The sequence below is a fragment of the Embiotoca jacksoni genome, unplaced genomic scaffold (assembly GCF_022577435.1).
Source record: "Embiotoca jacksoni isolate LCO1_2020_lvr unplaced genomic scaffold, fEmbJac1.0.p SCAF_35, whole genome shotgun sequence".
Taxonomy (NCBI): Eukaryota; Metazoa; Chordata; class Actinopteri; family Embiotocidae; genus Embiotoca; species Embiotoca jacksoni.
The window spans coordinates 137,856-152,447 of NW_027185387.1; the positions used below are offsets into that span (position 1 = coordinate 137,856).

A 14,592-nucleotide genomic window follows, 5' to 3' on the forward strand; every position below is an offset into this window, starting at 1 on the left:
TCTCAAGTGTGACATCATTTTTTTTTGGGGGGGGGGGGGGGGGCGACATAAAGTATCCCCGCCTCCTTTCAAGGTGTGAAATTATTTCAACACCTTTAATAGAATTGTTACAACATCTTTAAAAAAAAAAAAAACACTAACCAAAACAACTCACACATCATAGTCAACATTTAACGGCTGGATAAATCTTGTATACATTTTTGCGTTATGAGATTTCTTTTTTCACTGAGACCTGAAATGAGACCAGTTGAGAGGACTTTCCTGCAGAGGGCAGCAGGTTGCAGTCAGACTGTTGTGGGTCTCCTGTGTGTTTTCATCGTGATTTTTATTTTAATTTTTTTTTGGAGGGAGTACATTGTTGAATATCAACAATGGCGCTGACAAGCCTTGTTGTTGTGGTACCTCTTTCACAGTTTGTGTTAACTGTGGGAGTCAAGGGGCTAACGGGGAAAGGGAACAGAGGGAATCCAGTACCTGGTGGGATTGGTACATGATGGTAAGCTGCAGCACATAAACCACAAACCCACTTGCACTTCATCAGATGCTTTTCAGTGACAGTGTACGTCTAAGCATTTTGGCACTTTTATAAAAACAATAAGAAAAAAGGTTATGTTTGTACTGAGAGGATTGAATTCACTGAAAAGCACGCTGACAGATTTCTCTAATCTGAGTTAAAACAGCAGACAAATGTATAACGGGAGAAAAAAAACAAAAAACAACAACCAACAGCCGGGATCCGGACGTGAGCCAATTCACACGTGACTGAAACGGACAAACTGAAGGGCAAACATGTTGGAAACATGTTGAGCGGCAGGTGAGGGGCGCTCTTCAGTGTCGGCTGCAGCCTACAGCTCTACGCTAACTACACAACTGCGGCGACGCTCAGATCAGATACTCACACGTCTTGCAGCATCCGTCCATGTAACTTACGACGGTTCCACCGATCTGAGTGCAGAAGAGAGCCAACATGTTCAAACAGAATTATTCGGCCCGGTCGTGTTTGAAGGTTTTTTTTGTTTGTTTTTTTCCCTGATGGCTGGTATTCAGTATGTCCCGGATATTCAGAGTTTTACTTACTTGTATAAATTCAGTTTTCCTGTCTGACACTGTGTGTACACTTTCCTATGATTTTTTTTTTTTCCTTCCATTTCCCAGCATGCCCTCTATCTCCATATATCAGAACTTTTAAGAGTAAAGCAATGACGTTAAATAGGTGTTGGTGATTGGCCGAAATTATTCTGTGGCTTTTAATAAATAACTGTGATTGGCCACGGTGTAAATATTTCTTCTCCTCTTTCTATACTCAGTCAATGTGACAAAAAGGTTTTTAAGGTGTGTGTGTGTGTGTGTGTGTGTGTGTGTGTGTGTGTGTGTGTGTGTGTGTGTGTGTGTGTGTGGCTGCGTTCTGACCTTCATGCACTCGGTTTCGTTGAAGGGCGGGCAGCTGAAGGAGTAGGAGATGAGCGTGGGTCCGGACATCGTGTCCGTGCAGTCGAACTTCACGCAGTTGGACACCCAGGACTTTCCCGGCTGAAAACATCGACAACATCAGCGGCTCCTCTTACGGCAACACGGAATAAAAACCACGTTTAGGGATCGAAGGGAGGACTGATTGGAGATCGGCCCCAATTCTAACTGCGTCGTTTCTCACATTTAACACCCAATTAACCCAACTGAGATTATTTTGATGAAATAAGCCATTAAAATTAGGACTGACTGTTGAACGGAGGCTAAAAATAACTCAAATATGCGAAAGCTGACTGTAACTGTTTATAATTACTAAAACATTTGGATAATTACTGAGCCAGTTTAACATTAACGATGAATGAAAAGATCAAATTGAATAATAAATATTCAGTTGGATTTTGTTTAATAGAATATATATACCCCAACAAAACAAAAAAAATCTATAGAAGATGTCTAGAATCTACAGCATAGCTGGAACTTGTTCCCCAGAGGATCTTCCTACCTTATAGAGGCCCGTCGTCCCGTTCTCGTGCTCGTAGAGGCAGGAAATGTTCTTGCAGACTCCGCAGCACGTCGACTGGTCTTTGGGAGGAACGTAGATCTGATTCTGAAACACGCAAACATCCGACGTTGCTTTCACGGAGAAGTTCCCGGTCGTTGAAGAGCCACTGAACGCGTTTGAATGAAGTAACTAACTAATGAGTCCCTCCAAGGGATTGCAATGCACGCACATTTAAGCAATCTCCGCAATACTTGAAAACACAGATAGAAGCTCTGCTGAAGGTATTAATTCAATTAAATTCAATTTTATTTATAAAGCCCCCAAATCACAACATGTTGTTATTTCCGTGTTTTTATGTAAACATTGAAGTTAACAACGTTAAAGATGGAGATGAATAATTGACTTAAAGCCGTAGAGTTCGAGCACCTCAGCAGACTCGTTTCTCCCTGTGTGTGTGTGTGTGTGTGTGTGTGTGTGTGTGTGTGTGTGTGTGTGTGTGTGCGTGTGTGTGTGTGTGTGCGTGCGATGGTCTTACGGGCTGGCAGTGGGCGGAGCAGTTGATGCTGGAGGTCCGGAGCAGGTAGAAGCCGCTCGCCGGGTCGAGGCTGCGGCTGCACTGCCGGCTGTGACACAAGCCGTCGTCTCCGTGCTCCACCAGGGTCTGACCGGGCCGCAACACCCCCCGCTCGCCCAACACACACACCGCCTCGCGCACTGCGCACACACACGCACACACACGCACACACACACACACACACACACACACACACACACACACACACACACACACAAACAAGTTGGGAAAGACACAAAGAAACTGAACCCAATTTCAAGACCGAGTCAATCTGACACATAAATGACAGTAAACTCGGCGGCCTTTCAATTAAAATCTCCTACAATTAAAATAAACAAAAGTATTTTGATATTAAACGTCTAAATGTGCTGCTTCTCGTTACTTTCCCGCTACGTAAGCCTGTATTTATCTCTTTTTTTTTTTTGCTTGTAATCGTGAATCAGTTTCCACGTTCGCTTGAAATATAAAGTTGAATTCAAGATTGTGTTGACGTGATATAAAATATGCCACAGAGGCGAACAATTTAACAAGCTAACATTGGGGTAAAAGAGGGAAAAGATGAGGTCGTTGGGAAGATCGACATTTTCCTCAGACGTAGAATATTATCTAAGTTATGAAGACGAACTCTACGTGACTCAAATTACAATTTATCATCTTGACATCCAACGAAACATGAACTTCCGTGACCTCTGACATTTCGTCGGCAAACAACGTCACAACTCGTGAACTCGAGTCTGAAAAATTCAGCGCTCCGACGTCGTGAACGCCACAAGAGGGCGCCGTTCACACGGGCTCTTCTCGCCGTGCGCGGTAAATACGACGACATTTGAACGTAGCGTTACGTCCAAGCTTCAATTCTCCACCGGGAACTCACCACACTTGTATCTCTTGCAGGCGCAGTGGTTCTGCGGGTCGGACAGAAAGGCCCGGTCCAGCTGGGCGGCCTCTCCCTGCGGAACAAACACGGAACCGGCGTCACGTAAACACGGAAATGCACCGAAAACACAAAGGCGACCACTGACTGCATCCCTGTACCGTCACATATGCTGGCTGTTTAACTGAGCACTGATGACAAGCTGGATGGTCCCTCTCCTCTTTAGCCTGGAGGGTGTAATTTGCAAATCTTAGCATTCCTTTTTTTTTATTTATTTTTTTTATTTACATTTCACACGGCGTCCCAACGTTTTGGGAAATGGGGTTGTAATAAATAGGACTCGAAATAGGCCTGATGTAATATAACTTATCATATTTGTTTTGTTTTGTTTGTTTAATTGTTGTGTTTTTGCTTTTTATGTGAAACAGTGTAGCGGAAATTTTAGAAGAATTTTGTGAAGTGAAATCAAATGTAGTCAAATGCATGACAGTTATGGGTATGTGTATCATCTGGTGGTAAATTCAATACTTTCTGGCTTTTAGAAAAGCTGAATATAAGAAAGTCAGGACATACCAGGCCACATTTTGGGGAAGCGATCTTTTCACAGGAACACTCTGGAAACAAACAAAAGAAAAAAACATTATTAATATTCATCATCATCTCCACATTTCACCTGACGAGCTCAAAAGAAGTTTAAAGGCAGTTTAATTTCAGGCTGCACGAAGCTCAAATCAAACTCAGCAAGTCGTGACGCTGAATTATTTTTGAAGTTGATGTTTCTGTTGTGGCTGGTTTTGGGGAGTCGTACCGCATGTTTGGTTCGGACAGCAGCGACTTGGACTGGACACGGACACCACCGACATCCCCACAGCACAGCTGAGCTGAGGACACCTGTAGGGCTCACACACTGTGTGCACACACACACACACGCACACACAAAGCAACACCATGCCGGTCATTAACGCATTCAGAGCTGTCCAATAGCATTTGTCAGTTCTAACTTATCACAGGTATATCATATCAGTACGAGCATTTCAGCAAGGTTTAAACTGAATATTCATTATGCCTGCAAATAAATTCAACAAAAGAAAATGTTATATTTTTATTTCAATTTTTTCAGTTTTCGCAAATTTAATGTTGCTGAATAAATGAAACAGTCAGAGAGAGAAACCAACTCTATTCTCCTTATTATTGATATTTCATATATTCATGTAATATACACGAACTCTTAAGCAAATGCAAAAAAAAAGAATCGAAAAGCCACAGAGACAAATATAATTGCACACCCCAACAAAACAGAACATTTTGCTTCTTTTATGGTTCCGACTTCTTCACCTGACACTTTGTTTTCCTATTTATTGAAATATTATTAATAATAATTGTTTTAATATTGTTTCTTCTTTGCGTGGTAGAGTTTTAACCAGCATTTGTGGATACAGCGACGAACCGGGTTCACGGACGATGTTTTTCGGAGGTGTTTCTGAGCCCATGCAGTGATTTCCACGACAGATTTGTGTCTGTTGTTTTTTTAATGCAGTGCCGTCTCAGGGGTCGACGTTTTTCAGCCTTTTCCCTCGTGTACGGAGATTTCTTCAGATTCTCCGAATATTTTAATGATTTGATCATTTTACTGTTTTTGTTTACATTTTACACAGCGTCCCAACTTTTTTGGAAACAGGGTCAGTTCAAGCTCGTTTAAAATGGAGAAAGGATTTGTTTTAAATTTTGAAATAAGTGTGTGTGTGTGTGTGTGTGTGTGTGTGCTCTGACCACACTGGTAGGCCGGGCAGCAGCGATCCGTGGTGTTGCCGTCAACGGTCAGAACCTCGCCGTCCCGGCAGAGAGGAGGCGTCTCCGGACAGGAGGAGCACACTGCGGGGAACACGCGTGATTAACCACTCGGATGACGTTACAATGACCTGCCGATGACGTGCCGCGGAGCGAAGACGCTCATTATTTTTTTTTGAACTGACTGCAGATGTGGGCCAGGCAGCAGCTGCCGTCGGCTCTGGTGGCGATCCGAGTCTGGTCGTCTCTGCAGGTGGGAACGTCGGACTCGCAGAGCTCAGGATCGCACTCTGGAACACACAAGTTGGAAACCATTAAAGGAATAGTTTCATATTTTGGGGAAATATGCTTACTCGCCTTCTTGCCGAGAATTAGCTCTACGGTGAATACGAAGCAAAGAAGAGGTGACGGTTAGCTTAGCTTAGAAAAGATGACTAGAAATGAGTGAAAAAGCCACGAAATGCACCTTAAAATACATCTAAATTATTACTATTACGGTCACACGTTTTTAACACTTTCATCTTACTCTCTGCAATAAAGAACAAAGTGTCTGTTTTTATTGTTGTTTATCTGTGACATAAAAGCAGTTTTTAATCTATAATGCTCACATTTTTAACGTTGGCGAACTGTAAAGATTCACTTTTAGCCGACCTCTAGTGGCCCTCGGTGGTATTGCAAGCTTAAGGCGCTTCCGCATCGGCCTCATTTGTCAGACCCGGAAGCTACGAACACTTTTATAACCAGTCTCTGTATATGTGTACGTTTCAGCCAATGAGAGAGACTATTGATCAGAGAGTGTGCGAACGGTTAAAACTCACCACAAACGTAGTCCGGACAGCAGGAGTCCAGTCTGTAGTACGACACCAGCTTCTCCCCGTATTTGCACTCAGGAGGGAGCTGGTCACACAGGCTCTGGTTACACACTGCGCAGCCGCAAATCACATCATCTCATTAACCATATTATTTTAATGTCTTTCCTTCAAAATTTTGTTTCATAAAAACACGTGACGTGAACATGCATGTGGTGTGTTCAGGAACCCCCCCCATCCCCCCTCCCTGCCCTCCGCCTCCGTGGCCTCACCGCAAACTTTCTGCGGGCAGCAGCTGGTGTCGTCGGCCAGGCTGATGATCACCTCCCCTGCCCGAAGGCATGCGGGCGCCGCCATGCTGGAGCAGTTGTACTCCACGGGGAGGATGGTGTCGTTGTCGCAGCGGTACATGCAGCAGGCGTCCTTGGAGGCTTTCCAGAACTCGCCGTGGGCGCGAGGAACGCCGGAGCTGTCGGTGCAGGCTGCAGACACGCACACACACACGTGCACACGGGAGATATAAATACCTGGACGATTGACTGACTGATTATCAGGATATAACAGAAGGACCGAGACGTACGTGTGTGTGTGTGTGTGTGTGTGTGGTTTTAAAAAATACTTTAAAAAAAAAGTACTGTATTTTTCAGTCTCGTGTCTAATTTCATGACCGTCGGTACGAGACCTCCTGCCCTGTGGTGCAGAGGAGTAAAATGAGCTTTTACCGCATTTGTCGGGCGGGATGCAGAGCGCGGAGTACGGCCGGTGGAGGAGCGTTCCCTCGGGGCACACGCAGCCCTCGGTCAGGCCCGAACACTGGTCCGGGTCCGAATCGTAGTCGTGGTTGGGGCAGGACTGAGACGTGCAGGCCGGCAGACAGGCCTGGTAGCGCAGAGCGCCGGGACACATGAACGCTGCAGAGAGAGACGCAAACACGTCAATAACTCGTTGCACTTGGATTTAAAAGAGATTGATCAGATTTTAGTGCCCGGATTGTGCTGAATGGTGATCCAAGATGTGGCTGCAACGTCATTTAAAGCCTGAAGACCCCGCAGATCCACAGTTATTCTGTCACACAACTCCTCGACTGGATCGCTCGTGAAAAGGCATCGACTGCACCTTCATTTGGAGAAAACCTGCGGCCAATGAAAGTCAGAACAGCCTCCAACTTTTTTTATTTTGATATCTAACCATATCTGTTTATTTATTATTGCGATCAAATGTTTCATTTTACGGCAGATTTTCTCAAAAATTGCCAACTCATTTGTCGATTGATTTTGTTTGCAGTAAAATTGCAGGAATTATAAAAAAAAATTGCAAGTCAGGGAAACAAAATTATATATATAATTTTTTTTTTATTTTTTTTATTTTTTAAGCACTAAAGCACTAAAAGAGTAATATGTAATAACTTCCTGTGATAATAATCCTGCTGCACATCACAGATGTATTTTAGTTAAAATCTTTTTTTTTTAAATGTATTTATTGAACTATGGGGCTCAAAGTAAGAATAACATTCATAAAAGTGACGTAGAACAGACATCTGCTGTCAAAATAAGAGCTTTAAATGCTGTTTGATGAATATTAAAAGTCCTGTTGTACGCATAAAAACAAAATGAAGTCTCTTCCAACTTGACGTGTGTAAAAGACTAATTTAACATGCAATTTTTCTCATTTAACGAAGAGACCACGTTTCCCACGATGCCCGTCACTTCGGGTTTTCTCCGGTGGGAGGAGGCAGGAGAGCCTTGCTGATTGTAAGTTAGAAGGTTTTTTTTGTTAATAAAATGAGCTTTGTTTTGAAATAGTACTTTATGATTGTTCCGTTGAGGAGATTTTTTGCGTAAAATTTTGTTTGGATTTTGTCAAATTTCAAGATTGCTTGAATTTTTTTATTTTGTTATTGCGATCGCAACATCGCGATCCTCCAGAGGGACCGCCACACACTGTGGAGTCACTGCAGCAGCTTTTGCTTCATTCCAGAATCTGTGTGCGTTTTAATGCCAGACAGAACTCTTACGGCAGTAATCTGGACCTCTCCACTCGATGCAGATGTTGAACTTGTGGCAGGAAGCCACGTAGGCAGCCAGCGCCACACACTGGTTGTTGACGTACTCGGCGTCTCGTACCCAAACCTCACAAAACGTGCTGGGTGGGACCTGAAAACAAAGAAACAATAAATACTCTAATTATTGATGAATTTAGGAGCTTGAATATATCCAGGTTTCTACCAAGCATCTTTTTTTTCTGATTTGTAAAACATCCTATTCTGAAATCCCCCAAAAGTAATTGATAGATTAAATAAATCAGGATTTTCCTTTTTTTAAAGTCCCTTTGGATTTCAGACAGACTGGAAAACCGCAGAGACACTGAGTTCTTCTGTGAGTAGAGAAACCCGGGAACAGATGGGTTAACGTACGAAGGCGTGGCAGAGGGTGAAGGAGGGCATCTGCAGCATGGCCAGGCAGCTGGAGCAGTCGCTGGTGGAGCAGTTGAGCTCGCGGCGGCGGCTGTGGCTGATGTAGCTGGTGGTGTTGGGAACCTGCCAGCTGTCGATGAACGCGGCCGGGTCCTCGCTCGCGCCCACCGTGGTGCCGTTGGCCAGAGTCAGGTCGTTCGACGGGTCTCCGTCGCAGAAGCCTAGAGGTGGGCGCGACGGGAGGGTTTCACAAAATCCCCGTCAAAATGTCGTACGTGGTGGAAAGATTGGATCAGTGGGAGGGACGCTTTGCCTGTGACTGGTTGCTACGTAGTGGGAGGGGCTACAGTTGGTGTGAGGTTTAAGTTGTTAGGGACCAGTTTACCGACAGTAAAACAACTAATGACAGCAGTGTCCAGTTGAAGAAATGCATCCCTCCGGCTGATCCATTCTAGCGCTTCCTCTTCAAACTCTCAAAGTAATGGTTGCCACATTTTGTCGCTGTGGCCAGTAAAGCTACAACTACCACTGGCTTTGTTCAGACGGCAGGCAAATCAGACCGTCTGCACTGTTGTTTGCTAGTGAGGGGGATCAGATTTGGTTTGTCCAGACCTCACTAACCAAGCTGCATGGGTTGCTGTGGTAACTGGGTACGCTGTTGACGCTGTTTTCCAACACAGAAGCAAAGTGCCAGCAGATCATTTCTTGGGGTGTCTGTCCACAGACTGTTGTTATGGATAGACTGTATATAAAAGTGGACGAAGCTTCCAGCCCTGAAAAATGAGACCGATGCGGAAGTGCTTTAAGTACCACCGATCGCCACTAGAGGGGGTACCACCGAAGTGTTTTTGGGGGGGCGTGTCTGTTTGATGGACAGGCCTGTGGTGCAGTTAGGTTACAGCTATCGGTGGGCGGGACGTAGCGTCGGCGGGTTTCCAATCAGATGGAGTCAGATCCACCGCTCGTCCCCCCGATCCCCAGCTCGCCCAAATATGGTCACTTCCTGCTCCAAACAGCTCCGAACTAGCAAAGATGGCGGCGGCCAAATTCCGAACTCGAGGCTTCAATAGCGGCCGTTCACAAACCGATGGGTGACGTCAGTGTTGGTCCGCATCTCTAGAAATGTGATTGGAATCGCATTTCAAACTACTTCCAATTGAGGGTTGGATAAGTTTGTTTTTCTGTCCAAACTTTCAAAACTCAATCTGAATACAATCTGGATGAACAGATTTGGCCTGGCCCACGTCACATGTGACCAACATGTTACAAAAAGCTGATGAACATCCCACTGTGGGGGAAAATAAGGATCATGTCAGTGGTCGTCCAGTTAAAGTGGACCAACTAGTCGGTCTGCTCTTACCGCAGAGCCCCATGGTGGGGAGCTTGTTGCCGGAGCTGTCGGTGTCGATCACCATCATGCCCGTGCTGTGGTACCACTGCAGCTTGAGCCCGGCCGGGCTGCGGATCAGGTACATGTTGCCTGTGTCGTAGATCTCAAAGCCGTACTTTTTGAATCGAGGTTTAGCGTACCGCGAGTTGACGTAGAGCTGAAAGAAAAAAAACACAAAGTGGGCGTCATCAGGCGGATTTCTTTTGGCGTCAGTATTGGACCGCTGCATTCAGCTTTAACCAGCTCCTACCCTCCTCTGCAGCCTGTTGATGATGATGTGATTGGATTTGTGGGTGATGTTGAGCCCCACCAGACACAGGTTGGTGAAATTCCAGAGGAGCTTTAAAAACAAAGCAAAAAAAAAAAGGAAGAGAAAAGAAAAATCAGGTCAATTCACCGACAAATCAGCGACGTTTGAGAAGCCGGCGTGTGCGATATGGACTCACCGGTGACTCGGAGTCAGCGGGACACTCCTGAACCAGAACGCTGACGGTTTCATTGGGCAGGCGGGTCACGATGTACGAGGCAGCCTTGTAGATGGCAACGCTGTTCCCGTCAAACGTGATCACGTTCAGATCGGGGAACATCGAGCATCGACCTGAGACGCACAGGAGACACGGCAGTGAAGAGACGTCAACACAGAGCTGTGGGAGAAATCTAGGAAATACTTCAGATTTATTTCTTTATTTTTCTTTAATCTAAGATGACAGGATTTTAAAGTCACATTGAAACGTATTCCTGTTTAGTTTCCTTCATTCTTGTGTTTTCCTCACATGGACAGTCCCACTGAGGGCAGCACTTGTCTCCGTTCACCAGAATGGCAAAACCGAGCAGGCCGCAGTTCGGAGGGTCGGCGGCGAAGGGGCAGCTCTGGGATTTGTTGAACAGGATCAGCTGGTTGTTGACGCAGATGTACTTCGTGCACTCATCGACGATCTCCGCGTACGGAGGCTGAACGAAAACGAAACGGAAAAACTGAAAACCCACAAAGTCACAGAGCAAGGAGATATTTGAAGGCAGGAAAAGAATAATATTTTCAGGCAATGACTGACCTTCCAAAATTTACCAAAACTGAGTGTTGCATGTCTTTGATGAAATACGCAACACTTGAGGCACACTTTCAAAAAAATTCGGGAGATTTGGCTGTTAAATATGACTCAGAAAAAAGTCTGAAACTTAACTTAAAATATTTTATCACAGATAAGCTCTGTGTTGTAATTTGCTGTTGGTATTGCTTTATGAAATAAAATAATAAAAGCAGGAAAATCACAGAAGGGAAAAGTCTAAACTGGCTTCTGTGTATATTTTAGCCAGATTAAAGTTGCAATTGGTGCTTCTTTTTTTTTTAGCTGTTCCTTTTGTTTGGCCACAAATTCACATAAATCAGTCTGAATTAACAGTAAAGGGCCAGAAAACATTTGTTTTTCTAGCAATATGTTCAAATTGTGAGACTGAAATGAAGCTGTGTGAGAAGGGAAACGCACAGTGCACATCCTTGCAGGTGATGCGGTCACAGACGTCGTGCCCTCTGCTGTGTGGCTGGTTGTTTCCACTGGTGTGTGAGGAGAAGTCGGCGCTGGGGGCGTCGCCACAACTGGGCTGGTGCGATGGACTCCGTCCGGCACCGTCGTTTGGACCGTGGCGGCTGATGGGGGTGAAGTCGGGGCGGGAGCGGGACTACCAGGCGTCCTGGTGGAGATCGGCGCATCAGGCGGAGGCGTCGCAGGCCGTGACGCGGACGGTGATACGTCGGTCTCTCCGGTTGTCGAGGTCTTCTGGGACGTGGTTGTGTCTCGGACGGTTGCCGTGGGGATGGCTGTAGATGCCGTGACCGTAGCGAGAGTGGGAATGGGCGCCGGAGCGGTGACGGTGGTCAGGCGGGAAACTGCGGCGGTTGTGTCGGCGGGTTCGGTTGTGCTGGTGGTAGTGACCGGCTCGGCAGATGTCGCGGCGGTTGTAGATGTCGCTCCTGACGCGATTGTCATCCCGGGGATCAGTGGGACGGTCGGTGGTCCGATAGTGGTCGATCTGGTGGTTGCTGGGGATGGCCTGGTTGCCATGGTTACCTTTGCGGTGACTGGCCTGATGCTTGACCTCTCAGTCGACGTGCTTCTGGGGGTAACTCTTGTTACCACGGCAACTCCGGGCGTCGTCCTGACGGTGGTCGTCCGCGCGATGGTGGTGGTGGTTGTTGTTGCGGCGGGCGTAGCTCTTGATGTGGACACCAGCCGCGTGGGGACTTTGTCCAAGATGGTCGTTGGCCTCGGCGCTGCCGTGGTGGTCGCGGTGTGGAGCGGAGACAAAGACGGAGGCGATGTGGTCGTAGCCCTTGTTGACACCTGCACTCTGCCCGTCACCGGATGTGTCGTCTCTGTCGTCGGTTGAATGACGACTGATCTGAGCGTGGTGGTAACGATGTCGGGTGGAGATCCTGCAGGGGCCGTGGTGAGATGTGTCTCAGCCGTGCCAGGTGCAGGAGGAGGCGGGGGTGTAACCAGTTTCCTGGTTGTGGTGGCTGTAGTTTCCGTGGTTGAGATTTCAGGAGGCGTCGGGGTTCGGGCGGTGGCGGCGGCAGTAGCTGACGTCGCGGAGGTGACAGTCGGCGTTGACGTTACAGGAAAACGAGGGACTTCTGTGGTTTTAGTGGAAGTCACCGCATGGATGACAGTTTCAGAAGTGGCCTGTGGCGTTGTCCTCACTGTGGGTCTGTAGACTGGGGTGGTGGAGGTCTCCCGGTGGGGCGGACGCCAGGGCTCGGAGGTCCGATATGTAGACGCGGGGCGGGTGGAGCTCTCCGTCGTGGGTGGAAGTGGTACAGTCGTGGTTTCTGTAGGAGACACGTGTGGTTCAATTGGTTTTGTTGTGACTGGACGACCCGCGGACACGACGGATGTTTCTGGAACTTCAGAAGGTCGTGAAGTTGCAGCGCTGATGGTGGTTCTCTCTGTTACTGGGACGGCAGCAGACCAGGAGGTCCTCTCACTGTATGCTGTGGAGGTGGACACAGGAGAAGTTGCGGTGTCCGTCGTCTCCGGAGGTGCAGGCGCGGCTATTGTCGTGGTAGTTCCGGGTATTTTAGATGAAGTGGATTCGGGTGTGGTCACTCTCTGCGTTGTTGTTGTTCGCCAGTCTGTCGTGGCTGAGGTAGAGGCTGCAGCTGTGGTCGGTCCAACGTGGACGAGGGTCGTCGTGGGTAACTCGGAAACATCTGTTGTAGAAGTTGTCAGGTCAGTAGAGATGGTGTGCACCGTCCTTTCTGTGGTGCCAGGTGGTGACGTCGCCTCTGGACTTGTGTGCGGTGTAGTTTTACTGGTCGTGAGAGGTGCGATCGGAGTGACCGATTCCGTTGTCTTTGCCGAAGAGACTGTTGGTAAAGATGCAGTTTGTGTTTCCACAGGAGGCGAGGTTGGGAGAGGTGTTGTGGAGGCGGTGCTTGGTAAACCAGGTGGGGTGAGTGCTACTGTTGTACTTATTCTCTCCACTGTTGCAACCTTTGTGCTGGTGTCTGTGTAGGCAGTGGTAGCTGTACTGGGAAGAGTAGTCCGGCTCGTAGCTGTGGAAGTCTCTGAGGCCGGAGCAGGACTGGGACTGGAAGCCGTTACAGTCGGAGTAATGGCTCCTGAAAGTGTTGTAGCCTCTGTAATCTTTTCGGTTGGGTGCACATCGGATGGAGCGGTGATTGCGGTTGGCCTCTCGACAGAGCTGGTTGCCTGTGCCGGAGTGGTGGTCGGCTGCATGGGCGCAGCGGTGGTGGTCGGCTGCAGGGGCTCAGCAGTGGTGGTCGGCTGCAGGGGCTCAGCAGTGGTGGTCGGCTGTAGGGGCGCAGCAGTGGTGGTCGGCTGCATGAGCGTAGCAGTGGTGGTTGGCTGCAGGGGCGCAGCAGTGGTGGTCGGCTGCATGGGCGCAGCAGTGGTGCTGAAGAGCGTAGACCGCAGGGACTCAGTGGGCCGGGTGGAGGTGAGCCAGAACAGAGCCGTGATGGCGAAGGGAACGCCGCTCGTCCTGGAGGTGCTGGGTCCAAATGGGCTGGTAGTAGAGCTCAGCGTCCCGGTCGTCCCCGCTGCCGTACCCGTCACAGTGGTGGACGGAGCCTCCGTCACCCTGACAGTAGTTGACAGCGGCTCCACCCCCTCCGGCCTCACAACAGGGGGCGCTGTTGGAGGAGATGGGGGTTGCGCTGTTCTGAAAAGTTCAGGAGTTGCAGAAGGAGAGACGGCGGCCGGTCGGGTCGGCTCATCGGGGGCGGGTGGCGCCTCAGACGAGGTGGTTGGAGCGCTCACGGCAGGAATAGCGGTGGTGACTTCAGTTGTGGCAGCAGCGTGTGGAGGGGCGGAGGATGTGGTGGTGGAGATGGTGGTGGTGGTGGTCTTGAGGGGAGCGGTGGAGGCCAGGGTGCTTGTGACGGGTGGGGAAGTGACAGCTGTGGGGGTTGGCTGAGCAGCAGACGGCGTTACGGGCAGCACAGCAACTGGCGCCTTAATACCTGAAAACAGCCAGTAAAAAAAAAAGTGTGTTAGAGAAACTGCTGAGCGCGACAGAAACACAGTTCACGGGACGGGCTGAGAGGATGCAGACAGCTTCCTTAGGATCGTATTTCATGGCAGGTTAGGTATACTTTGGGTTCGCCGTAATGTAGACTACATGATTTGGTCAAATTTAAAACAACACTTAGTGGATGGCTGGCGCTATTATTCATCATACTTTCATTTAAACTTTTTAAACTGCTATCTCGAAAAGGTAAGAACTAAAAAAAATTGAATGGGCCCCACTAAAAT

At 48.0% G+C, this 14,592-nt stretch overlaps 1 protein-coding gene across 1 annotated transcript in view; it reads right to left on the reverse strand.

The window, feature by feature from the left end:
• Positions 1-14,592, reverse strand: part of otog (otogelin) — a 65,756-nt gene that overhangs the window by 4,143 nt on the left and 47,021 nt on the right. The window contains exons 32-50 of the mRNA XM_069165660.1: positions 11,302-14,300; positions 10,591-10,768; positions 10,264-10,415; positions 10,068-10,157; positions 9,788-9,974; positions 8,428-8,648; positions 8,029-8,167; positions 6,737-6,925; positions 6,287-6,496; positions 6,024-6,128; positions 5,391-5,495; positions 5,188-5,289; positions 4,226-4,324; positions 3,991-4,031; positions 3,418-3,493; positions 2,505-2,683; positions 1,970-2,074; positions 1,411-1,530; positions 900-945 (exon numbers count right to left, since the gene is read on the reverse strand). Of these exons, the coding sequence (XP_069021761.1) occupies positions 900-945; positions 1,411-1,530; positions 1,970-2,074; positions 2,505-2,683; positions 3,418-3,493; positions 3,991-4,031; positions 4,226-4,324; positions 5,188-5,289; positions 5,391-5,495; positions 6,024-6,128; positions 6,287-6,496; positions 6,737-6,925; positions 8,029-8,167; positions 8,428-8,648; positions 9,788-9,974; positions 10,068-10,157; positions 10,264-10,415; positions 10,591-10,768; positions 11,302-14,300 (5,343 nt within the window). The remainder of the gene's footprint in view (positions 1-899; positions 946-1,410; positions 1,531-1,969; positions 2,075-2,504; positions 2,684-3,417; positions 3,494-3,990; positions 4,032-4,225; positions 4,325-5,187; positions 5,290-5,390; positions 5,496-6,023; positions 6,129-6,286; positions 6,497-6,736; positions 6,926-8,028; positions 8,168-8,427; positions 8,649-9,787; positions 9,975-10,067; positions 10,158-10,263; positions 10,416-10,590; positions 10,769-11,301; positions 14,301-14,592) is intronic.